Raw genomic sequence first — 25,825 nt, 5'->3', positions numbered from 1 at the left:
TATCAGGCTCCTCTGTCCATGGGATTTTCTAGGCAAGAGTACTGGAGTGGCTTGCCATTGCCTTCTCTGGTTAGATAGGCTATCAAGTCAATAACATCTAGGGCCAGCAAATGCTGAAAGCCCCACCCCATAAAAATGTGTGTGGTATATACGCTATGAGCACAGACAATAGGGAAGAGGGACAAATGGGTAAGACCTGGAGCTGCACAGAAGAGGGCCCCTAAAGAGGAGAAAAGTGACCGAAGAAAAGGAGATACAAGATGTTAAAGACACACTTCAATCCAATCACTTACTAATACTTAATGAACACTAGCTCTAGCTCAACTTCATCAACTTCCTTAAGCTCTGCCATGTGGAAAAATGGAGGTAGTAGGCTGGCAGGAGAAGAAATAACAGGAAAGACTTAAGACAGTCCCCATGGAAATCTCTGAACGGGACCTCTTTGATGGTGTGCAACATCTGGGAAGGCTTATCTGGAGTTCCAATGATAATGCTGCAGGGAGAAGGGTGAATCCTGCCAAGGGAAAAATCCTCAGGTTTTCCAGTACCTGGCATCTTTGGAAGCTTAATTTTGCCCTACAGTAAAGGCTTAAGGAAAGACTGGGAGACTTATGAACTGTGTGTCCCTCCTAAGACCAAGGGAAAAATCCGTTCTTAAACCACAAGATAAATAAGTCAAGTACCTCATAAATTTGGTACTAATAAAGACAATTTTTTTTAATCTTTTGTATTCCAGTCATTTTGCTCTTCCCTTTCTGGGGAGTTGCCTTTGGCAAAGAAAAGAGCTTATATAATTGAAATATATCTGCCTCTAATAAAAATCAGGCTTCAAAATTTTTTGTCCATCTGATGTTTATCTAAAGCAATGATTATTTATCTAATTATCCAACGAAATGATTCAGTTATTAATGGGAGGCTGCATTTGGGAATACAATTTTCTATTTATAAAGGATCCAAACACTGCCAGAAACCAGAGTGACCTGGTCCATAGACCTCAGCTGTCTGCTTCTGGTGGCATGTACGTCACCACCTTGTGACTGGTGGATGGCTAGATGCCAGCAACTTTGCAATCTTACAACTCACTTCCCCTCTTTATGGAACAGCCTATTACAGAAAACAGCCTCCAAGGGACCTCCCAGTGCCTACTGGGAGACCATGTGGTGGCCACAATGTCTGGTGCCCATAGCAACCCTATTTCACACTATTTGCTTTATACTCCATTGACCCCTAACAAATCAGCATTCTAATTGTAAGTACCAGGTTCAATGTGCTAAGAATTGAGTTTTTGTGCCCACAAGGATTAAAGCCAGATGCTAGACCAGGAGCAAGTCACAGCAACTGTGTTGATCAACTGTGAGGCTTCTTAGAGACATAACAAGAAGCCTCCTTTCCTTGCTACACCCTTCTCTCACCCTGTGAGTCTTCAGACTGGGAAAATCAGATGCTATAAAAGCAATGAATACCTTTTTACGTTCTTCCATCCCCGAAGAATTCTACCTGATGAACTTTCTGCAAAATATAACTGGCGGTAGATTTACTAATAAGTGCAATAAATGTCGAGTACCTATTATATGCCAACTACTGTGCTAGGAGTAGTGGAGAATTCCAGGCTGAAAAGAACAGAGTGTCAACCCTTGAAGCCTGCAGACCAGAAAAGGAGATAGGCAATAATTTTCTTAAGAGGCAAATTATCCTAACTTCTGTAGTAGTAGAATAAATTACGCTGTATGGAGAAAGAAAAGCTTAATTATAACAAGTGGCTCAAAGAAGACCTCTTGGAGGACATGGTGTCTGACCTCACTCCATGAGATCCTCTGGGGAGTGTCGCAGTCCAGGCAGAAAGGGATTTGACTCAAAAGTGCTGGGAAAAGGCCCCCCATGGGGCTGAACATCTTGCCCTGGGCAAGCATATCATTAAGACCAGATGACTGGGTGAGAGACAGATTGAGAAGGCTCTGGGCTCTAGACCACAGAGTTTCAGAGTGCAGTTGTGCTTTGCCCCATAGATTATCATGGTTAATTAAATTTTAAGCCATCACAGGTGTGACTCGAGCTTTTTCTAAGTAGAAAGACCTATCAGTCCAATATATATAATTGCACTATTATTATCCAGTATTATATAAGTATAGCACACACTGGCACCCTCATTAGTATCCCTCTCTCTTACTTGGTTTGTTTCCTTTGAACCATTTAAAGTACCTAAATTAAGACCTCCAAATTCAAGATCATCCAGTGTATGCCCCCCCCCCCAAACCCAAGGTTTCCAGGTAGAGGAGAAAGATGTCACCTCTGAATTGAGACACTATGGCACAGGGGAAAATGCCTAGAAACCAAAACCAGGTGATGTCTTCTCAGCTTTTCAAAGTAGCCTCTCTGGTTCCTTCAGAAAAGGGGTCCTCCTCAGCCTCTCCAAGCCTCAATCTGCCAGGGATACACAAGATCTCAAAGGGTCTGGGGAAAATCCTTTAAAAACCCCACTGGCCGGAGATCAATGTCAACATTTGCAGCGACAGTGGCAGCACCGGAATTTCTGGTCCTCCCAGCTGTCTGGGATTCCCAGCTTGAACTCTTCCTGGAAGCTTTCTTCACCGCTTCTCTTGCGCAATCTAGCGAGCCCTCCTTCCGCTCTCGGGCTTCTTAAACCGAGTGTGGCTAGGCGCCGGAGACCAGAGCACCGAGCAGCGTCCCCTCCCAGCTTGGCGCTGGTTGCGCACTGCAGCAGCAGCGCGGGACCACAGCCGCTTCGGAAGCACCTCTCCCGCAGGTGGGTCATACTGCTGCCGGCCTACGCCTGGTACCTTTCGCCACAGGGCTCTCCTCCCTTATCAGCTTCTGCCCACCTCGAATCCCTGCTTCCAGGACTGTGCTCCACAAACCTGCTCGCCCTGGGAAGAAGGTACAAAACCACCCAAGGGTGTGGCGGGATGAGTTAAGCAATTCAGCAAGCGGCTTGCTTCCAGGAGTTTTCTCTCTTGCTTCCTCGGGGTGCAGAGGAGCCCTAAGAAGGAAGATTTAGGGCTTTGGACTCCTCTCTGTATCTTACTTCTAGATAAAGGCAATCTCAGATCTGAGCACACTTCCTGGCCAAGAGCTGAAAATGCGTCCTGAGATTTGCAACTGCTTCCATCCTTGATCTTTAGCAATTGTTTTCCCAGAAAAATCTGCTTTGGAATGTAATCGATATGAAGAGTAAATAAAACCTTTGGTTCCCTGTTTGTGCAGAGGCAGCTGGAAGGTACTTTCCCCCTCTGGATAGTAATTTTAAAACTTTCTTTAGAAGATGACTGGTCTAAAGGAAAGTCAACTGGATGGAGAATAGGGCAGGGGTGGGACTGGAGAATTCTATTCTTAGTTCTAATTAGAAGTTCAACACCTCAGCCTCAGTTTCCACACACATAAAATAAAAGATTATTGGAGCAGAGTAGCCACAAAACCCACCTCTAACAAGGTAAAAACCCATGACTAAAGATGCTTGCAGGTTTGAAATACACTGAAAACTTCATCAATGATATATGTGTAACTAAGAAATTTCTTTCTTCATAATAATGCAGGTTTCACTTTTTTAGGGAAACTACCCAGTTGTGGAGAGACAATCTTTTTCTACTGAATACCTTGGACTTGCACCATTTTATCATTCAGAGAATACTCTCAGCTTTCCAAACCAATTCTTCAGCCTAGCTGTGTGAGAATGTCCTATTCCGTATAAATGACAGTCATATAAATGTCACTCACATGAAAGAACATTTTTTTTCTGATACAGTAGGTGTAATTTTATAAAATGGCACGTTTATTTGAAGCAGTAACTTCTTTGAGATATGGCCTTTTGCAAGGCCCCAAGTTTTCCAGAATGCTGTGATTTAACACGATATCAATACCTGCCTGTATTCCACCTGCATGGCAAACACCACCACCCCAGAAAACAGGATGAAGCCCTCCTTATTTATCAGGCTTGGAGGTTGTAAAGTAAATGGAACATGTGTATGGAGAAATTGGGTCATGGCACTCTCTCCATCCAGTAACATTTATGGTGTTGCTGAAGTTCACGCAGCAACCTGAGGTTCAGAAACCAGCCTGTTCAAGGCCTCACCCCTAATTTGAGAATGATTTCCAGATGCCTGCCTTGCTTAAGCTTGCTAACTGGTGTTAGAAGTAAGCAAATAAATTTTTATAAACCTGTGCTTAAATTGAAGACCCTGAGCCTTGTTCTGAACAGTTTTAAGAAAAATAGATTCATTTATCATAGAATTTCAAAATTGAAGAATGCTTGAGCAGTCACTCCACATTTCCTCAAGGACCAGCCCTCATCATGCTACCATTATTCATGATATTATTAAAAGGGTATAAATTCTCTTTTTAAAGTTTCCTGAGTAGCTGATTCTGAAGTTGCCCTCAGAAACGCATCCAGTGTTTCATGATCCTCACCACCCAGTTCTCTTTGGAAGTCATTTGGCTCTTTTGTCAACTGCTATTTCAAAATTATTTCCTTTTAAAATCTTAATAAAGTTACTAAGCTGCTAGAAGAAAAAAAATACAGTCACTTTTCAAACTTGAAGACTTGCCAGGGCACCTTGTAGGTTTCCTCTGGATTATCCTCTGAAAAAGTGAAAAACTCTTTTCAAAGTGTTAGTCACTCAGTTGTGTCCAACTCTTTGCTACCCTGTGGACTGTAGCCTGTCAGGCTCCCCTGGCCATGGAATTCTCCAGGCAAGAATAGTGGAGTGGGTAACCACTCCCTTCTCCAGAGGATCTTCCCCACCCAGGGATCAAACCTAGGTCTCCTGCATAGAAGGCAAACTCTTTACCATCTAAGCGACCAGGGAAAAAGTGAAAATTAGTCACTCAGTCATGTCTGACTCTTTGCTACCCCATGGACTGTAGCCTGTCAGGCTCCTCTGCCCATGAAATTCTCCAGGCAAGAATACTGGAGTGGGTTGTCATTTCCTCCTCCAGGGGATCTTCCCGACCCAGGGATTGAACCTGGTCTCCTGCATTGCATTCTTTACTGTCTGAATCACCAGGGAGAGAGGTCAATTATTCAGTGTCTGCAACTACATTTACCTATAACTCCAACTCTAACAGTCTAGGACATGCTGTGGATAGTGAAGTTTTCTGTGTGGGATTTATTTTTTTTGAAGTTACAATTAGGCCAGAAGTAATAAACTTTATAAGGCCTCTGAAGTCACCTGTTTGAGTGCTTTTGTACATCCTTCTGTGCTTTGTACATCCAAAGAGAACAGGTCATTAGTTAACGATGAGGACAGTTAACTATGAAGAGTTCCACATTACATGTCCCACCTACTAAGATATTTTAAATGACTTTTGGGTCATTTCCAAAATGATTTTAACTAACACTTGTTATTTTATTGAGAAAAATCAGGCTTGCAAGGAATAAAGCTAATAACTAAAGGATAACTAATGCTGAAAACAATACATGATAAGAAAACATATTTGGCCAACATACTTAAGCAATTTGTTCTTACCAAATTATTATGGAAAAAGGATCAAAGAGTGTTTACACTGTTTGAAGATCATCTTTCAGAAATACATCACTGCAAAAGAAAAATATGCAATGTTTTACTCAAAGAAGCATTTCCACCCTAATTAACTAGGCAGGACATGACATCCTAATCTGAATGCTTCTCCACAAGGTTCTAGAAGAGTGTTGTCTGCCATGTGTAAAGAAGCCTTACCATACTGAATTTTGATGGCTGCATATTTTTGAAGTTATTTTGAGAGACATATGTTACTTTTAAATGTAGATGATATGATCAGTCTTCATGTCAGGATGAAGTTCACTTTTCATCTTAGAAGGAAGGCAAATGTATGCAAAGGATAATTTTGAAAAGTCAGGAACTATAATTCTGAACACAAAGAAATCTAAGAGGTAACTTTATATAACTATATAGCATACCTCTTGGGGAAGTGGGTATCAGAACACATACTAGACCATAGCTTTTGCCTTAGCTCCAAATAAATTGAGGGAAAATAATGGTTCAAGCACAGAGCCAAGTGCTCCAATCAGATTTTCACTGGTGATGGCTCAATAACTGAGAAGAATCAGAAAAGGAGAACATGGCTAATGGTCCACACTGATCATACATCTTTCATATACACATCTCAGTTTATAAGGCATGGAAATAGCTTTGAGCTCAAATAAAGCAGTGGCTGAAACAGTTATGCACAGATTTTGGTAAACTTTCTTATTCTGCTTCCCAGGCAGATTAGCGCCCTTCTCTGTACATTCAATGTCTTCACATGTTATTTTACAGCAGTTTGATTATGTGTCTATATCCTCTCCAAGACAGGAGCCCCATGAGGACAAGAGCAGTCTAGTTTATCACTTTACCCCTCTTATGTAGCACAGGGCCTTGCACAGAGAGGTTGTCCAATAAATCTGTCAAAAACATGCAGTGTTTCTGTGTATCAAGACATTGCTGATACACTAATTTTTTTTGAAAGATGCTAATAATTATGGACATAGGAGGTTATATGCACAGATACTTCCAGTGCTATACTAGTTAAGAGGGTCAAAGTGTTCAGATTTCAACTACCTGCCCTTTGGGAAGAAGCATGAGATTTCTTTATACTCTACAAACATAAAGTAAGTAGTGGAAATTATTCTGCTTTTTTAAAAGAATAAATAAATTGTAGGAATCTTGGTATTTCTTCTAATTAACCTTAATTTAATAACCCTATTATGTTGCTATCTTGGGTAAGATTCATAATAAATTATGAATAAACTATAATACTTTGGAATTTAATTCATTTTAAAGAGTGACATAATACAATTAATACATTTAACTGAGGTCATGAAAGTTGGAATATTGAATTTTTAAAGGTTTTAATTAGTTTAACTTAAATAAAACACTTGAGCCTTTCTTTTAATACCTGAAGGCATGGCATAAGAAATGAAGCCTACTGATTAGCTAAAAAGAACTAAGTTACATCAAATCATTCTTATTTTAGAAATGGCTATTTATTTTCCAGTACCCAAGTACTGCTATTAAAGTGATTTCTTCATTGTATTCAATTGCCCTGGCATAGCAGTATGGGATATGGGAGGCACTTGAGGAGAAAACAATCATTAAGTTGGTAAATGATACATTGCAGCTAATAATGGGTATCCCAAACTAAGATCCTAAACTCCTTTCTTTTTTTTAATGCATGTCTGAAAAATTCAAAAATATGTGTTTGGGAATGATGATACACAAAGAGGTCCCTGTATCTATCTTCTGAAGGGAGTCAAGAGTCTAGCAGTATCAGACTTATAGCCCAAATTGTGTTAACTCCATGTGTGGGGTTGTAACGGCCTGGGACCTTTGCTGGGGTAGAGGGACCCACATGGATTCTGTTTTCATTAAGAACCTATGAGCCTGAGTCTCCCTAGAAGAGGGGGAGAGGCTCTAAGGAAAGAGATTTTAAGGCTTGAAGTCCAGAGTTAGGATTGAGAAAGCGTATCATCCTATCAGTCCAATCATTTTCCCATTTCCATGGTCCCAGGCAGAGTCTTGGAGAGAAGAGACGGAGAAAGAGCCAGTGTGTGCCAGTAAATGGCTAAGGAAAAAAGCACTTGCTGATTTCTATGGCGTGAAATCTCCAAAGTTGGCTGATTTCAAACTTTCAGCTGGCAAGCCACCTCCAGCCACACCACACCACTAAAAAGAGCCGTGATTAAAAATCTAGGAATTAAAAAGGAGGAGCTGATTCACTAAAATCTATTTATCAACCAGCAGTGCCCTCAGGCTTGTATATCTTAGTATAACATGAGAAGGGGGAAGGAGTTTCAAGAGCACTTTCTCTCCTGGGTAAGAAATGGAGCGACTGCAAGGCCAGATCTTTCCATACAGCTCGAGCTCATGGGGTCTTGGCAAATATTAAAGGTACTCTGGCCATTGGGAATCCTTGCCTCCAAAGCCAAATTAAAACTGAAAGAAAATGGTACCCAAATGAAGATGAAGGAGACTATATAAAGGACATATAAAGCACCCCCAGGAGATTTCTAAATATTGTAAGGAGATTCTTTGAAACAGATAGTTACACTCCAAGGGAGAGAGGGAAACAGGATCAGATCCACAGGTTGGCAGTAATCAATATTCAGATAATTCCCAGTGGCCTCAAGGTGAGGATAAATGACTATTTATAGAAACTTTATTTAAACAAAGTTAATTCTGAAGTGATAGAATAAATTCCTAAATGTTTCTGACTACAGCAATCCTAGAAAAGCAAAATCCACTAATTGACACTAAATATTAAATGGGCTTTTGCAATCACCAAATTAACCAATAAGCAAATGCTCAGGTATTAATAGTATGTACAAGTCAAATGCCACCAAGTCAGTGAAATAGAGTTGTTTTCCTGATGTTGAATTGAGGTAAATGACAGATCTATAAGAAGTTGCTCAGAATTTAGTATGTAAACAGAAGTCAAGGTAAATTAACTTAGACACGACTGAACCCCTGACCTCTCTGTCATGAGCCCCAGATTTAATCAAATGAACTAACCAGCCTAGACAGGGGCTAATGAACCTACATGATAAAATTCTTAGTCAGGGACTCATAAAACAATCTTCATTTATCTTGACAGATGCAACTGAGATCTAAATGTGAAAACACATATTAGAAAGATCCTTAACTGGATCACAATTCCATCAAAGAACTAATATTAAAAATAGAGTTTCACCTAAAGTATAATTCAAATAGATAATACAGATCTGCATCACATTGCTCTCCTGATAATTCATCGGATGGTAGTGAAATGCTACTGACAGAATCATTTTAGCTATACAGCATGTCATAGCTAGTTTTACTTACTAGCAATCCTCGTGGATATTTATCCCCATAGAACATCAATGTAGAAGTTTTATATTTAGCTATGTTCTTGTTACTTTGTACAACTTGATTAGTTTCCTTTTGTGTCATTCTATTAGACAGCATAAAAACTAATCATCGGTAAATTAGGATGCTATGAGATATGTAACATTTTCTCCCAAAATAATTGAAATAATTAGTTTTTTAGCAACCAACCTGCAGTGGTTTCTTTATTTAGACTAAGGGCTTTAGATGACAGATTTATGCTAGTCTATAGCAATTACTAACAGCTACCTCTATCTACAAGGCTAAAATAAGAAAGGTACTATTATATTTTCAAATAACATATATAGACTGAACTGTCAAAAATTAGAAAACTCCATTGATTATGGGCACATTACATTTTTTTATAAACAACAATCAGTGGTCTTTTTAAATCAAGGTCTTCTGATTTTGCTACAATAATATATAACTGTCAGTAAAAGAATATGTACTTAAATGTAAGCATGCTTGCTCTCCCTAAAGAGCCTTGATCTCACTAAATACAGAAATAGCTCCTTGAATAAATAGGATGGGTTCATGTATTATTGTAAGGTTTTTCTCAAAAAAATTTTGACCATATTTTGCTTTCCAGTTATCCCTGGGATATATTAAAATAAATGCTCTGAATCACAGGAAGCCTGGACTAGCTGCAGAACTCCCTCCTGCCCCTATGCCTGGTGAGGAAAGGAAATATTTGATTGATGGCCTTCAGCTCATTACAAATATGTTGTCAAGTCATGTAGGGCTTTCAGAGTGAAATTCTAAAGGAATAATAAAACAGAAAGAAGGACTAAGCAGAATCCCTGTTTACAGGCATCAAATTAAAATGAAAAATCCCTGCCATAGCGTATGGAGTTTTAAAGTGTTATTTGTATTCTGACTCTCTGGGAGGTGCCAAGCCAGATCACTGGACTTGGAAACAGTAACCCTGAAGGAGGGGAGATGCGTATGTGGAGAGGACAACGTAGGAGGAATTCAAAACCTTGTGTGAAAACTCAGTTCAGAATTCAAAGCTGAATTCTCAAAGGGAGACAAGGACAGAATATCTTTAATACTGGTTTCGTCCAAATGTAACCAGGATATTGTATGGCACCAAAGGAGAGGTGCTATGGAGGAATAACTGTAGTAGATTCATGGCTGGATTGGATCAAATTATAACTTGTGGCTCATGGAAACTCATTAAAGATTCCTTAAGGGAGTTACAGAGGAAAGCCTACTAAGTGTGTCTGGCATCCCTTGATCCTCTCCCTTGGGGTGCCTGAACACTCTTCAGTTACCTTATAAATAGGAATTCTAGGTTATCGATTATACCCAGCCAATTATTACTTAGAGGAAGAAATTTTAAAGCAAGTGAAATGTTTCTGCAGCCCCTTATAATCTCCTCCATAGGCTGTTCTCCCTCTGCCTTTTCCCTCCCCACCATCTCTCTCCAGTGGTTCTCAGCTCTGGATGCTTTTGAGAACTCATTTGTTTGGTTTGTTTTTTCAAAAAAAAAAAAAATACAGATTCCTGGGCCCAATCTCAGAACAATTGATTCAGAATCTCAGGAGGTGGTACCTGAGCATTTAATAGCATTGATTTTTTTTGGTATAAACATTTAAAAGATGCAAATTTTGTCATTCTATTCCAACATTTCCAAGCAAGACATTCAGATAGCAAATAAGCAAATGAAGAAGTCCGTACCTTAAATTGAATACTAAAAAAGAACAAACTATTTGCACAAACTATTTACACATGCACCAACTTGGATTGATCTTAAGGGCATTATGCTAAGTGGGAAAAAAAAAATTTGAAAATGTTTCCTTTTGTGTGGTTTCACTTACATAAAATTCTCAAAATGATAAAATTACAGACTAAATATTAATGACTTTCAGAGGTGGGGGAGGTGGCAGAGAGGGGGTCAGGTATGACTATAAAGGGGGTAGTAATGGAATAGCTCTGCATCTTGCTTGCAATAGTGGCCACATGAAACTACACATGAGATAAAACAGCACAGAGCAACACAGTCAACGTACTGGTATCAGTCTCTCAGTTTTGATGTTGTCCTCTATAAGTGTTGGAGGAAACGGAAGACGATGCACAAGAACCTCTTGTACTATCTTTAAGCTTCCTATGAATCCATCATTTCTCCCAATAAAACGGTTTCCTTACTAATATCATTGATTTGTTAAATATAATCATTTAAAATATGAAATTTTTGTATCCTGTTTGGACATTTCCAAATTCTTAATACTCTACTGCAACTGCTAAGTCGCTTCAGTCGTGTCCAACTCTGTGCAACCCCATAGACAGCAGCCCACCAGGCTCCTCCGTCCCTGGGATTCTCCAGGCAAGAACACTGGAGAGGGTTGCCATTTCCTTCTCCAGTGCATGAAGGTGAAAAGTGAAAGTGAAGTCGCTCAGTCATGTCCGACTCTTAGTGACCCCATGGACTGCAGCCCACCAGGCTCCTCCATCCATGGGATTCCCCAGGCAAGAGTACTGGAGTTGGGTGCCACTGCCCGATAGTTTATTACAGAAGTGATTGCAAGGAGAAGGAATGAGGTGCAAGGGGCTTAAAACAGGGAACAAGGGAAAGACAGGACAAGAGCCCATTAAGCTGGCCACTGTTAAGATGAGTGAGGGCTTCCCAGGTGGTGCTAGTGTTAAGAACCCACATGCCGAAGCAGGGGACAAAAGAGATGCGGATTTGATCCCTGGGTCAGGAAGATCCCCTGAAGGAGGAAATGGCAACCCACTCTAGGCAGTACTCTTGCCTGGAGAATTCCCATGAACAGAGGAGCCGGGCAGGCTATAACCCATGGGGTTGCAAAGAGTCAGACACGACTGAGGTGACTTGGCGCACACACAGATGAGTGGTGCTCTGTTGCTCTGGGACTTCCAGAATTGCTCTGGCACTTTCAAAGAAGTCTTATGAAATGTGTCAGAACTGTGTTCCAGACAATGAGAAGGGAAGCCCTTATCCACAGAGTCCTGTCCCCCACTGGCCTCTGATGGGGACATGGGTTGTACATGTCTGAGTGCCCCGACCGAAGATCAAGAGATAAAAGATTTAAAGCCCCAAAGTGAGCTTCTGTTAGGCAGTGGAAACAGAGCAGAGCTCAGTTATTGCCCAGTGACTAGAAATAGAACCAGGAGGATTTAAGTGCAACTCAAGATGTATGCAACACAATTATCAAACTTAAAACTTCTATAACTTAATACAGAGTGACAAACTGCCCAATGGAATAACTATATTTCTTTCTTTTAACTCCATCAGTGATATTTTAATATCTCCTTATTGTTTCTATATCTTTAATTTTCCCAGGGATGTCTCTGAATATTTAAGAGTGAAAATAAATTTTAATGGTTTCGGTAACAGCCCAAGTGTGTTATATTGGATTTCCAGCTGCATTTTAAGAGGAAAATATTAAAATGTGAAAGAATTACAAATGAGGGAAATTCACACTTGAGCTGTTTTTATATCTATGTTTTGATAAATACTTATGTGCTGAAGCCATTTCATACATGGTTTTACTTATAAGAAATAAGTGGGGAAATGGCTTCCCAGGTGCAATGTAGGAGACTCAGTTTCCAACCCTGGGTCAGAAAGATACCCTGGAGGAGGAAATAGAAACCCACTCCAGTATTCACACCTGGGAAATCCTATGGACAAAGGAGCCTGGTGGGCTATAGTCCATGGGGTCATAAAAGAGTTAGACACAACTTCCAGACTAAATAACAAGTGGGGAAAGAAGTTTCTTAAAAATTACTGAATGTGATTTCAAATAAATTTGATAGATTTCCAATAATTACACTTATAGAATTATAATGAACACTTAATTATAGAATTTATATAAATACTAAATTAATTAGATATTTAACAGATTGACTAATTAGATTCCAACTAGACCATCCTAAAGATCATTCCTAGGTGTTCATTGGAAGGACTGATGTTGAAGCTGAAACTCCAATACTTTGGCCACCTGATGCCAAGAGCTGACTCATTTGAAAAGACCCTGATGCTGGGAAAGATTGAGGGCAGGAGGAGAAGGGGACGAAGGAGGATGAGATGGTTGGATGGCATCACCAACACAATGGACATGGGTTTGGGTGGACTCTGGGAGTTGGTGATGGACAGGGAGGCCTGGCGTGCTGTGGTTCAGGGGGTCACAAAGAGTCAGACATGACTGAGCGACTGAACTGAACTGAATTAGATTAAATTATAGCATATTAAATATTATCTTAAGAATGGCCAGCTTATTGAGTACTTATCATGTCTCAAGAATTGTTCTAGGATACATTAATTCATCTGGCCCTTACAATGTCTCTAAAGTAGGTACTACAGAGCTCTCATTTCACAGATAACGTAACTGAAACACAAAGAGCTTGAGTAATTTGCCCAGTGTCACACACTAGTAAGTAGAGAACAAAATACTAATGTAGTGTAATTAATATCTTCAGTGTTTCTTAAGTTTATGAAAGTTTAGAATAGATGCATGTGGGGGCCACATGATCAAAATAAAGTCTGGACTCTCTCTCTGCAATGATTCAGTTCAGTTCCGTTCAGTTCAGTCACTCAGTCATGTCCAACTCTTTGCAACCCCATGAATCACAGCACACCAGGACTCCCTGTCCATCACCAACTCCCAGAGTTCACTCAGACTCACATCCACAGAGTCAGTGATGCCATCCAGCCATCTCATCGTCTGTCATCCTCTTCTCCTCCTGCCCCTAATCCCCTCCAGCATCAGGGTCTTTTCCAATGAGTCAATTCTTTGCATGAGGTGGCCAAAGTATTGGAGTTTCAGCTTTAGCATCAGTCCAATGAATACCCACGACTGATCTCCTTTAGGATGGACTGGTTGGATCTCCTTGCAGTCCAAGAGACTCTCCAGAGTCTTCTCCAACACCACAGTTCAAAAGCATCAATTCTTCAGTGCTCAGCTTTCTTCACAGTTCAACTCTCACATCCATACGTGACCACTGGAAAAACCGTAGCCTTGACTAGACGAACCTTTGTTGGTAAAGTAATATCTCCGCTTTCTAATATGCTATCTAGGTTGCTCATAACTTTTCTTCCAAGGAGTAAGCATCTTTTAATTTCATGGCTGCAATCACCATCTGCAGTGATTTTGGAGCCCCCAAAAATAAAGTCTGACACTGTTTCCACTGTTTCCCTATCTATCTCCCATGAAGTGACAGGGCCAGATGCCATGATCTTCGTTTTCTGAATGTTGAGCTTTAAGCCAACTTTTTCACTCTCCTCTTTCACTTTCATCAAGAGGCTCTTTAGTTCCTCTGCACTTTCTGCCATAGGGTGGTGTCATCTGCATATCTGAGGTTGTTGATATTTCTCCCAGCAGTCTTGATTCCAGTTTGTGCTTCTTCCAGCCGAGCATTTCTCATGATGTACTCTGCATAGAAGTTAAATAAGCAGAGTGACAATAAACAGCCTTGACGAACTCCTTTTCCTATTTGGAACCAGTCTATTGTTCCATGTCCAAGTCTAACTGTTGCTTCCTGACCTGTATATAGGTTTCTCAAGAGGCAGGTCAGGTGATCTGGTATTCCCATTTTTCCACAGTTTATTGTGATTCACACAATCAAAGGCTTTGGCATAGTCAATAAAGCAGAAATAGATGATTAAGATGATCCAAATGAGAATATGTCAATAAAGACATCATCCATCTCACTGCAGGAGACCAATAACTTTGTTAAATATGTATTTTGCTTGCAAATGTTCATTCCAATTTAAAAGAGAGAAAAATAATATAATAGGAAAAATAATGAAAAAACTTGATAGGACAGACAGGCACACTGGCATTCTTTCATTACACTTACAAACCAGTTCCACAAAGTAAAAAATTATGGCATCATTCAGCAGTTTGAGGGTTTGAGTTATAATAACTGTTAACTGATTAGAAATATAATATAGACTGCTACACTAGTTTGCCTTTGAAGATGCTGCTAAGAGTTTTTCAAAGGCATAGCTGTGTTTCCATATGATGGGTTCTGATCATCTCCAGGTGCTTTCTCATATAAAGTCACACCCTTCGCTGATACAGTTCAGGATATCAGTCATCAGCTAGTTTATAAAATGATTCAGTTGTTGTGATTAATTCAATTATTCAAAGAGTTTCTGTGGAAGTATATAAAAGTCTTGTATATCTTGTCCCTTTTCTCTATAACTTCTGACTACTTATAAAAGTCTGAAAGATCTGCCTGTAATAGACATTAATACATACCTTCAGATAAGCTCAGGTAAGAATTCCTTTTTTCTAATTTGAAAAGATACATGCATTCCCATAGAAGCGCTATTTACAATAGACAAGACAAGGAAAAAAACTAAATGTCCATCAAGAGATAAAGAAGACATTGTACATATAAACACTGGAATACTAGCCAGTCATAAAAAAGAATGAAATAATTTAATTTGGATGCACTGAAATAAAGAAACAAAGAAAAAAAAAGAATGAAATAATGCAACATGGATGGACCTGCATACTAAGTCGCTTCAGAGGGGTCCAACTCTTTTCTACCCTATGGACAATAGCTGGCCAGGGACCATCCCTGACCATGGGGTTCTCCAAGCAAAAATACTGGAGTGGGCTGCCATGCCCTCCTCCAGGGGATGGTCCTGACCAGAGATCAAACTCACATCTCTTATGTCTTTTGCATTGTCAGGCAAGTTCTTTACCAGTAGCATCACCTGGGAAGACCCCAAAGTAACTTAGACAAAGACAAATGTCATATGGTATCACTTACATGTGGAATCTTTTAAAAATGTTACTAATAAACTTATTTACAAAAAAGAAATAGACTCACAGGTGTAGAAAACAAAATGGATGGTTATCAAAGCAGAGGGGTAGTAGGGAGGGGAGATAAATTAGGAGTTTGGGATTAACTTATAAACACTAATATATATATATATATATACATATAAAATAGATAAACAAGGACTAACTGTATAGCACAGGGAACTATATTCAACATCTTGTAAGAACCTATAATGGAAATGAATATGAACAAGAATACACACACACACATATATATATATATATTTGCTATACCCTGAAACTAACACGACATTGGAAAAAAACAAACAAAAACAAAAAAATTCAGGTATTTTCCATAAGCTAAATTGAAAAGGGCAAATTTCTGAACTTCTTTTAAAAAGGTGAAAGCTTCATATGCTCTGCAATCTACATGAAATTCACTATGTCTGAAGTGAATAGTGATTAGGTCTGGTTTGAAATTCCACATCAAATTTATGGAGTTTTACTTTAAATCCATTTGGGTGAAATAATTAATGTCCTTAATAACCTCCCCGCCCCACCCCACCAACTTCTCTCTCTCTTTACCCCTACCTTCCTCCCAGTGTCCACTCTATTCTCATTCAGCTTCCTCTTCATCATGCACCTCTCACTGTGCCTGACACATAGAGCAAACTGCAGCTTACAACTTCAACGGTCCACCCCTCCAATATCATCCCATAAATATTTATCAACAAGTGCCTGGTCCATCACAGTCAGTGCTCTTTCTAGCCCTGAGGATGCATCACTGAACACGAGGCTACCACCCACTGCCCCCACAAAAAAGATTAACTAAAAGCTTACACAATACACTGAATATCGGGAAGAGAATTTTTTTGAGAAAAGTTAGTATTGAATTAAGAAATAATATTCTTTGAAAATGGAGAGTATCCTAGATGATTTTATTAGATCATAAAATCTTCAAGAACTTTTATTTATTATTAATTTAAATTTCAAAATCTTAAAAAGCAACATAGTCAGATGGTTTATAACTTTATATCAGTTTATTTTTGCCCTGCATTTCTTTTACATTGGGTAAGATTAAGAAATCTTTTACTATATTGAAGTCATAAAATTTATAACCTTTCCCCTCTAAGGTTATAAAATAATTCTCCATGGCCTCTTACAGTTCTATTATAGGTCCATTTCTTTTAAAAAAAAATACATTTCAAGCCTAATATATTTTAAATTTACCTTGGGGAAGAGTGTGAGTATAGATTAAGCTTTTTCTTCCAATTGGTTATTTAGTTGTCATAATATTAGCTACTGAATAAGCCATCTTTTCTACATCAACTTGAGATGCTAATCTTTATCATATAAATTTAGGTTCATTTCTGATTTTTTTTCACTCTATTCCACTGAACATTTGTTATTCCTGTGACAGCAGCATGATATTTTAGATTTAAAATATTTAATAGAACTGGTCCTCTATTTATTAGAATAGAACTAGCGCACTTTTCAGAATGTATAGATTAAACCAGAGAAAACTGACATTTTTGTGAAGCTGAGGCTACCCACCCAGAGACATGCTGTACATTTCTATTTACATGAATCTTCTGAGTCTTAGGGGAATTTTAATTTTTTCTTCATTTGGATCTTGTACATATCTTGTGCGTGTGCATACTCAGTCGCTATGTCTGACTCTTTATGACCCCACGGACTCTAGCCCACCAGGCTCTTCTGTCCATGGGATTTCCCAGGCAAGAACGCTGCAGTGGGTTGCCATTTCCTTCTCCAGGGGATCTTCCCGATATATATCCTGTATCTTAAGTTCATTCTTAAATACTATCTCTGTTTTGTTGCAGCTGTAAACAGGGCCTTTTCTTCTATTAAATCTTCAAATTGGTTTATTTTTCTCATATGAGAAAAGCATTGATATTAATTGAGTGCCCAGACAAGATATTGAATTGCTTTTATGTGTATAGCACTTTTTCAATTGACTTTTGAGTTTTCCACGATTACAGTTTGATTTTCTACAACCCCTTTTGAATTTCTATACCTCTAATTTCTTTCTCCAGTACAAGTGTGTTAGCTAGAATCCAAACAGTAATATAGGATATATATATTTATCTGGTTTATGACTTTATTAGGAATATTTCTAGTAATTCTCTTTAAAGTATGAAACTGTATTCTAGGTTGAGAAAGATACTTTGTATGTTAAGGAAATATATATTCATTCCTTTTTAAATAAAAATAAAGAAAAGCTATCAAATTTTAATGTAGGTCCACTTAGCATACATAAATATGGTCATATTTTTCTCTTTAACCTTCTAATATGGTTATTCTATTAATAGATTTTCTAATACTGAATTTATAGAACTAATCTTTACATTTTTAAAATAATCCTATCTGATCCAAGTGCACTGTCTCCTAAAAGGCTACCAGATATTGTTGGTTAATTTGGGATTTTGCATTACTAAACATAAATAAGTTGGTCTATAATTTCCATATTAGTGCATTCTTTGTCAGATTTTGCTCTTGAGAACTTTGGGAACTCAATAATGTAAGTACTAATGTAATAACGTAAGTACTCAATAATGCAGTATCATTGTGATACACATCCACAGTTTAAGACCACAACTGGTAAATGTCTTGGGTTGTCACTGCATTTATTTATCCAATACAAGATTTTGTTAAATAAGACATATGAGAATATATGAGACAGTTTTTACTCCTTCCAAACTTTGTCAGGAATGTGCTTGAGATAATTCATCAGAAGATTCAAACATCACTCAATCACTGTTTCCTTGATATAATTTTCATTCCTTTTTACCATAACATTCATATTTTGTTTGGGTATTTGATTATCTTTCAGTTATGGAGAAAATTTCTACAGATGCATTTCCTCTCACTACGCATTCTTCAGAAAAGCAAGAAACTGTATGCATTTTTGGAACTGGAGATTTTGGAAGATCACTGGGACTTAAAATGCTCCAGTGTGGTTATTCTGTTGTTTTTGGAAGTCGAACCCCCCAGAGGTCCAGCCTGCTGCCCAATGGTGCAGAGGTCATGAGCTACTCTGATGCAGCCCAGAAATCTGACATTATAATCATAGCAATACACAGGGAACATTATGATTTTCTCACAGAATTAACCGACGTTCTCAATGGGAAAATATTGGTCGACGTCAGCAACAACCTCAAAATCAATCAGTATCCAGAGTCAAACGCAGAGTACCTTGCTCAGTTGGTGCCGGGAACCCATGTGGTAAAAGCATTTAACACCGTCTCAGCCTGGGCTCTCCAGTCAGGGGCACTGGATGCAAGTCGGCAGGTAAGATTACAAGATAGATTTACACTCCACCTTTAAAAAGTAAATGTCTTAATATGCACTTACCTCAAAGATTCTAAAACATAATTTCAAAAGAAAATATTTTATTTTGCTAATATGTGCCATGAATAGCTTTTCTGGGTTTGACAAAGTAGGGTAACCAATTGTAGTGATTCATTTTCCATTATCTATACCCTGAGCTTTCAGCTTGATAGAACCCAATGATGTCAACCTCTAGAGGCCTCCTGTCAGTACTAGAAAATAACACCACTAAATTGTTGATGGATATCCTTTCCACTCCCATTACTTTGTATGAAATGGGTTCCATTTATTCATCAAGATTAAAAGCAATCCATAAGTGATATAGCACCCACAAATACAGAAGAGAACACAAGTTGTTTGTACTGCAGGAAACCAAGTCTAATCATATCTATGCCATATGCCTAAGCCACTCTCAACTTAAAAGCCTGGTATTTAACTATCCAACATACATGTGCAAGTCTAAACCATTATCTCGTTAAATATGCTCACTCTACAGCCTTATTTCAGAAGCAGTAACTACTATATAACACCGTCCTCCATTACTAAAGAAAGAATAAATACAAAATTAATTATTTTAACCCAGGTGTTTATCTGTGGAAATGACAGCAAAGCCAAGCAAAGAGTGATGGATGTCGTTCGTAGTCTTGGACTTACTCCATTGGATAAAGGATCTCTCGTGGCAGCCAATGAAATTGAAAACTACCCGCTACAACTATTTCCAATGTGGAAGTTCCCCTTCTATTTGTCCGCTGTTCTGTGTGTCTTCTTCTTTTTATACTGTGTAATAAGAGAAGTAATCTACCCTTATGTTTATGAAAAGAGGGACAGGACATTCCGTCTGCCTATTTCTATTCCAAACCGTGTCTTTCCAATAGCAGCACTCACACTGCTCGCCTTGGTTTACCTCCCTGGTGTTATTGCTGCCATTCTGCAGCTGTACCGAGGAACAAAATACCGCCGATTCCCAGACTGGCTTGACCACTGGATGCTTTGCAGAAAACAGCTTGGCTTGATAGCACTGGGATTTGCCTTCCTTCATGTCCTCTACACACTTGTGATCCCTATTCGTTATTATGTACGATGGACATGGAACAACAGAACCGCTACCCAGGTAAATCTCTACTCATATGTATTCTCCTATTTTTAAATCAAAGAGCAATCTTGCTACATCATATTCCATTTCATAATTATAGAAAATCACTCTTCTAAACATCTTTATTTTTTAAAGCAGCTACAATTATTAGACAGTTCATGTTTGTCTTGGGGAGTTTATTGTTTTACTTTGGTTTTTTAACAAATCCTGTTGAAATCTCACGTAACTATTGAAGAGTCAAAGTTAGATTCCCAGGTTCACTTGGATCCATATCTGTATTCTCAGGATTCACTGGTACACAGATGTGAGGGCTCAGGAAAACCTAATGAACCTACTTGAGTTACTTCAATAAATGGAAGCCAAAATTTAAAGTTTCTATTTTTATGCATGCTACTTTCTTTTGGAAGTCCAAACATGAATCAGAGGAATGTAAACAAATTTACAAAAGGGTGTTTATAACTCCATTAATGTTTGTCTTGTGGGATGCCATCCTCAAACAATTCTGAGCAAATGTCAAAAACTGTATTCTGCACAGTCAAAATTTATTCAGAGAGAATCAGCATGGGGTGTCTTAAAGCAGTCCCATAGAAAGTTCTATACATCAGTTCTGGTTTGGAAATAATTGGTTTTGATCAATCCTACTGCAGTGTCAAGGTTTATTAGTCAGTAACTCATTGATGGTGTGTCTGTGGGATTTCTATACATTATTTCCGTAACAAATAAATAGCATGTCCTTGGGTAATAGTCATGTTACAGGGGCCAGATTTCTCTCAAGATGTGTTACAACAGACCTGAAGCTACATTCCAAAAAAAAAAGGAAAAGAACTCAAACTTTATGTGTGTGAATAATCAGCATATAAAGCAGGAAAACAGAACCCTGATGTAATCGTTTGAGAACATCAATTTTTGCTTGGGGAACAAGAAGCCATATGGTAAAGAAGGTTTAAGTAAATGTTTACTTTGTTTTAGGATTTACAGGGTCAATTAAAATTCTCTATATAATTTCTGGAGTTAACTATCATAGTAAAGTCCTAATAGAACCAATTACTTTTTCTATCAAAAAACATAATATCTAAGTGTAATTATTTTCTGTGACTCTTCAGAAATGTTATACAACTTGCGTTGAGCAAAGAAACGATGTAGAGGTATTTTTTCATCACCTTAAAAGTTTGGGCAATTTGTAAAAAATGAAATTTTAAAAAATTGCTTCTAACTATTTTAGGCAATAACCAAGAAAGAAAATCCATTTAGTACCACTACCTCCTGGCTCAGTGATTCATATATCGCTTTGGGAATGCTCGGATTTTTCCTGTTTGTACTCTTGGGAATCACTTCCTTGCCATCAGTTAGCAACATGGTCAACTGGAGAGAGTTCCGATTTGTCCAGGTAAAAGGACTTCATGATTTAATCTACTTTTTAATGCAAAATGATTCTGAGTTTACAAATATTCTGATTTTTCTCTCATACCCGCATAAATTTTCATTTTGCTCCATCAGTTCCCTAGCAATCACATAAAAATAGCAACTGAAACAAGTTCAGATTAGAAAAGCTAAACTCGAACCCAAAGGCAGCTTCCATGATGGTTTGATTTCCTAGCAGGACAAGATTCCTGACCACTCCCAGAGACACAGCTAAGAGTACAGACTGAAAAGCATCAACTACTATTGAACCCTGTGTATGGAGATATACTAGGCTCAGGGTGGAAAGAAACCCAAACACAAAATTTCTACTTCTGAAAATCAACTTTAGAATATGGACTTATGGGTATAAAACTTTCTATGCTAGCCTGTCATCGTACCAGATTCAGTGCTGGTCTGTAAGATGGAAAATTAGTGATTCCACACATCAACCACCAGATACATCATTAAAGGCAATTAGTAACTAATCTTGTAGACCAGCGGTCTTCAAAGTGTGGCACCTGGACCACCACCAGCAGCAGAATCACCTGGGATCATGTTAGATACAAATCCTCATGCCCCTCCCCTACCAAACTGAATCAGAAACTCTGGAGGTATTGAGGCAGGAGTTAGATGGGCCCCAGGTTGAACAATTTCTCCCTGTGGACGAAAACCCCGTAATAGGAGAAACTCCATAGAAGCAGGATGATGGAGGAGGCTGTGCCCTGCACAGATACCAAATTAAAAAAAAACACACACACATTCCTCATTCTTAAAGTTAAGGAGACCTCCCCAACAACACATGCACAGAAAGGCTTCTTGGAGGTAAAAAAGGGAGGGTGTGACACCTCATAGTAAGCAATGTCAACTACCCATGAGCATCTTCACTATTCACTAGACTCCATCTTGGCAAAGAGATGAGCTTCCACACATGAAAGGATCCTGAGATATACCAAATATGGCCTCAGGACTACACAAATCAAAATGATTGGCCAAAGGAAACCCGGAAGAAATGACCCATAAAAGTAATTCAAACTGCCACGAAAGGGTGACTAAGCAACTCTCTCTCTCTGAGCCTGCCCATGTGTCTACCCACACATACTCTACTCTTTTCCTCCTAATAAACACTTTGTTTGCTTCAGTACTTTTTGTCTTTGTAAGGGAATTCTTTTTGGCAAAACCAAAGGGTCAGGGTCTTGTCACTGACCACTGGTCTAGTGGCTAGGATGTGGTGTTCTCACCACCTCGACCTGTCCTCAGTCTCCGGCTGGGAACTGAAGCCCAGCTTCAAGTCGCTGCAGGCCGAGGTCATCCGAGATCATCCAAAATCAGTAAGGCCCAGCAGTTGGTTTGTTTTCACAAGACCTCTGGGTGATTCTGAGGCATATTCCTTGAGAACTAGTGTAACGGAATAGACCATTAATAACGGAAGTCAGAATTGCACTTCATAGAACTGTTTGAATTCAAAAGTCTTACAGTTTCTCCCAGAGACCAAATGCAGTCAACATTTTCTCATGTTTATACCTTTATTCAGACGTTAAGATGGAAATAAACACTGGGCTTTGTATGTAGGCCTAAACAAACAACCAACCAAAAGTAAAGTTTGCTAACTGCTGTCAACTGCGATACCATTCAGCTAGTATCTGCTTTTAGTCAGCAACATACACTAATGTGGTATTTCTTGAGGACATACTGTGTTTTGTTCATCTCTGGCCTCCAGAAAAGATGATCCAGGAAGGAGTGTTACCCTTGAAAAAGAAGGTACATTACTTATTCAAATGCAAAAGAATCTATTCCTGGGAAACTTTCTCATCCAGTTAGGTTAAGATGAAACCACCAGGTCATTTATAAGGAGTCTTTTCTTTTTTTTAAATGTTACAACGATCATCCTGAAGGAGAGTTAATGTTTTTTCAATTCTTGGCAGTGTTCTAAATACTACAGGTTTCAAAGGCTTGTGGCTTTGACGAATACCCTTCACTGACTCACAGTATTTCACGTGAAAATGTAAACAGTGTTAATGTACATGTTTTTGTTTCTTGTTTATAGTCCAAACTGGGTTATTTGACCCTGATCTTGTGCACAGCCCACACCTTGGTGTACGGTGGGAAGAGATTCCTCAACCCTTCAAACCTTGTGTGGTATCTCCCTTCAGCCTACGTGATTGCGCTGATCATCCCTTGCACAGTGCTGGTGATCAAGTTCATCCTCGTCCTGCCATGTATAGACAAGACCCTTATGCGGATCCGCCAGGGCTGGGAAAGGAACCCGAAATACTCAGAATCGGCATTGAATGGAAAAACAGATATTTAAAGCAAAGTTCCAATTCACCTGGACTTCTTAACCATGGCGTTGCATGTTTAGAGAAGAATAATTAGTGCAGTGAAGAAAGTGTGTTTCTCCCACCATGGGCTGAAGTTTGTGAACAGAGAAAGAAATCATGCCTGACTTTGAGAAATGGGACACCATTTAATCTCAGGTCCATGTGGAACCACTGCTGGTCTCTGCCTCTCCTTTTTCTGGAGGTGGGGGGCTGAATCGCCATTAGCTTTGTGGTTTCACAATAAGAAGCTTCTTTGCTGTGGGCAATATGCATGACCTGATGTCTTGCAAAATCCAGGGGAAGTACACGTAGTTTCCTTCTCTGATTCAAGGGCTAGGTAGAGTGAAAGAGAAAATACTAAGATGGTGGCCGCTGATAAGGGCTTTATTAGATCTGTCTGAAAAAGAGGGCCAAGGAAGCAAAAGGAATGAGATTTTTATTCTGGTTTTTGGAAATGCAGGTGATTATAAATATTGCCATGGTAAATTCTGTAGTTATGTGTGCTTTTTGATTTTTTTTTTTACCAACCTGGATATGTAGTGTGGGGAATTATTTTATAAAACAATAAAGATTTCACAATAGATTAGAAATAATCATGGACTGGATATATGCAAACTTATACAGTTGTCATAAGATCGTTCCTTCACAAAGGAATAAGTATAAAAAAAGATTGAGTTAAAAATGAGGGATATCCACTTGGATTTCCTCAATGTACCATAAGTGAAGAAGAGTTGATAAAAGCCCTAGTGCAAAAAGTTTAAAAAAAAATTGAATAAAGTTAATAAAGTTTATAAATTTTATACCACATCAGGTTTACTATTATTTAGGTTATGTGCTATGCTTTGTAAATAACATATTCCAGATTTGTTCAGTATTAATCATCTATGAAATGAATTGCTAGTTGCCGGGGTCCAGCCCTGGTGGATCCAGGGAATTCGAAGGGTGGACGGCGTTGGCGTGGAAAGACTTGTTTATTTATTAATATAAGATTAGATTAAGAAACTATAGTGTAGTAAGAAGATTAAGTGGAGGAAGAGGGCTGAATAGCTTGGTTTATGCAGAAGACCAATAAAATTCCAGACAAGGAATTTGCACCATCTACGTTGGGCCACCGGCACTCGCTTGAATATCCAAGGGTGCCTTGCCTTAAGCTCCCTTTCGCAGGGGTCTTAACAGCCAGGGCAAGTAAGTAGACCTGGCGAGCCTCCGCGCCCCAGGTGGAGATTCAGCCTGAAATTAAAGTAAAGAGCAGAGAGAGGGAAAGGGAGAGAAGAAGAGAGAGAGAGAGAAAGACACGGGGGGAGCCAGAGTCCCAAGAAACCACGCCGAGAGACTAGTTCGAGAAACTGGTCAGAGAAGCTGGCCCCATCCTTTATTGTTCAGAAGGCCTTTTATACTTTTGATAAAATATGGAGATCAATGGGTAACACAAAATTATGTAGCGTTCGCAACCCAGATTCTTTTTGTACATCATTTTGTATACAAAAGGTCTCAGGTGATTTACATTATCTTTTGGCCAAGAGGCTTGTTAACAGTTTTTGGCTCTCTTCCTTAATGAATGTTAATTTTGTTTCCCCTGAAGTGTTTTTCTTTAATCTACATCTCCTTAAAGCACTAAAGTTACATCTCTATAGAACAAAGGTGCAGTGGGTTATAACAAAGAAGGTACTTAACTCAAAGATCTAATGTTGCTAATACCAGGTCTACTACTTGTTTTTCTGTATACCAACTATATCTACAAATAAAGGATATGAAAATTTGGCAGCAAGTATTGACTCAACAAATGAAACTTTTAATCAGTCCTATTCTAAAGATTTTGACTCCTCGGAAGCTCCTACATTCCTAGGATGTTTTAAGCTTCCTGTGCCTCCTGCGGTCAGGAGGCCTCAAACAATCACATGCGCAGCTGTAGGAGTCCTGCAGGCAGGCTAGAAAGCCATCGGAGGGGTTTTTGGATTGAAACACTCTTTCAAATGCAGAAGACTAAAGCCCTGAATTGACTTTTTCCAGAAAATGTCAGAAGAGTAGAAAAGCAGAGCACAAAAGCCGGCAGATTTT

General features: G+C 38.9%; 1 protein-coding gene across 2 annotated transcripts; it reads left to right on the top strand.

Annotated features, from left to right (window-relative positions):
- Positions 1-2,384: 2,384 nt before the first annotated feature.
- Positions 2,385-25,535, top strand: STEAP4 (STEAP4 metalloreductase). 2 transcript variants are annotated; one of them, XM_069588183.1, is made up of 5 exons: positions 2,385-2,764; positions 18,459-18,916; positions 19,539-20,066; positions 21,271-21,435; positions 23,494-25,535. In XM_069588183.1, exons 2-5 carry the CDS (start codon positions 18,461-18,463, stop codon positions 23,755-23,757), a joined length of 1,413 nt encoding a protein of 470 aa, XP_069444284.1. In that variant the 5' UTR covers positions 2,385-2,764; positions 18,459-18,460; the 3' UTR covers positions 23,758-25,535. The 2 variants fall into 2 exon arrangements, with proteins under 2 accessions (XP_069444284.1, XP_069444285.1); XM_069588184.1 differs by having other exon boundaries at positions 2,494-2,764; positions 23,600-25,535.
- Positions 25,536-25,825: the final 290 nt, after the last annotated feature.

Source organism: Ovis canadensis, chromosome 4 (genome assembly GCF_042477335.2).
Source record: "Ovis canadensis isolate MfBH-ARS-UI-01 breed Bighorn chromosome 4, ARS-UI_OviCan_v2, whole genome shotgun sequence".
NCBI lineage: Eukaryota > Metazoa > Chordata > Mammalia > Artiodactyla > Bovidae > Ovis > Ovis canadensis.
This window is presented reverse-complemented; position numbering and strand designations above follow the sequence as displayed.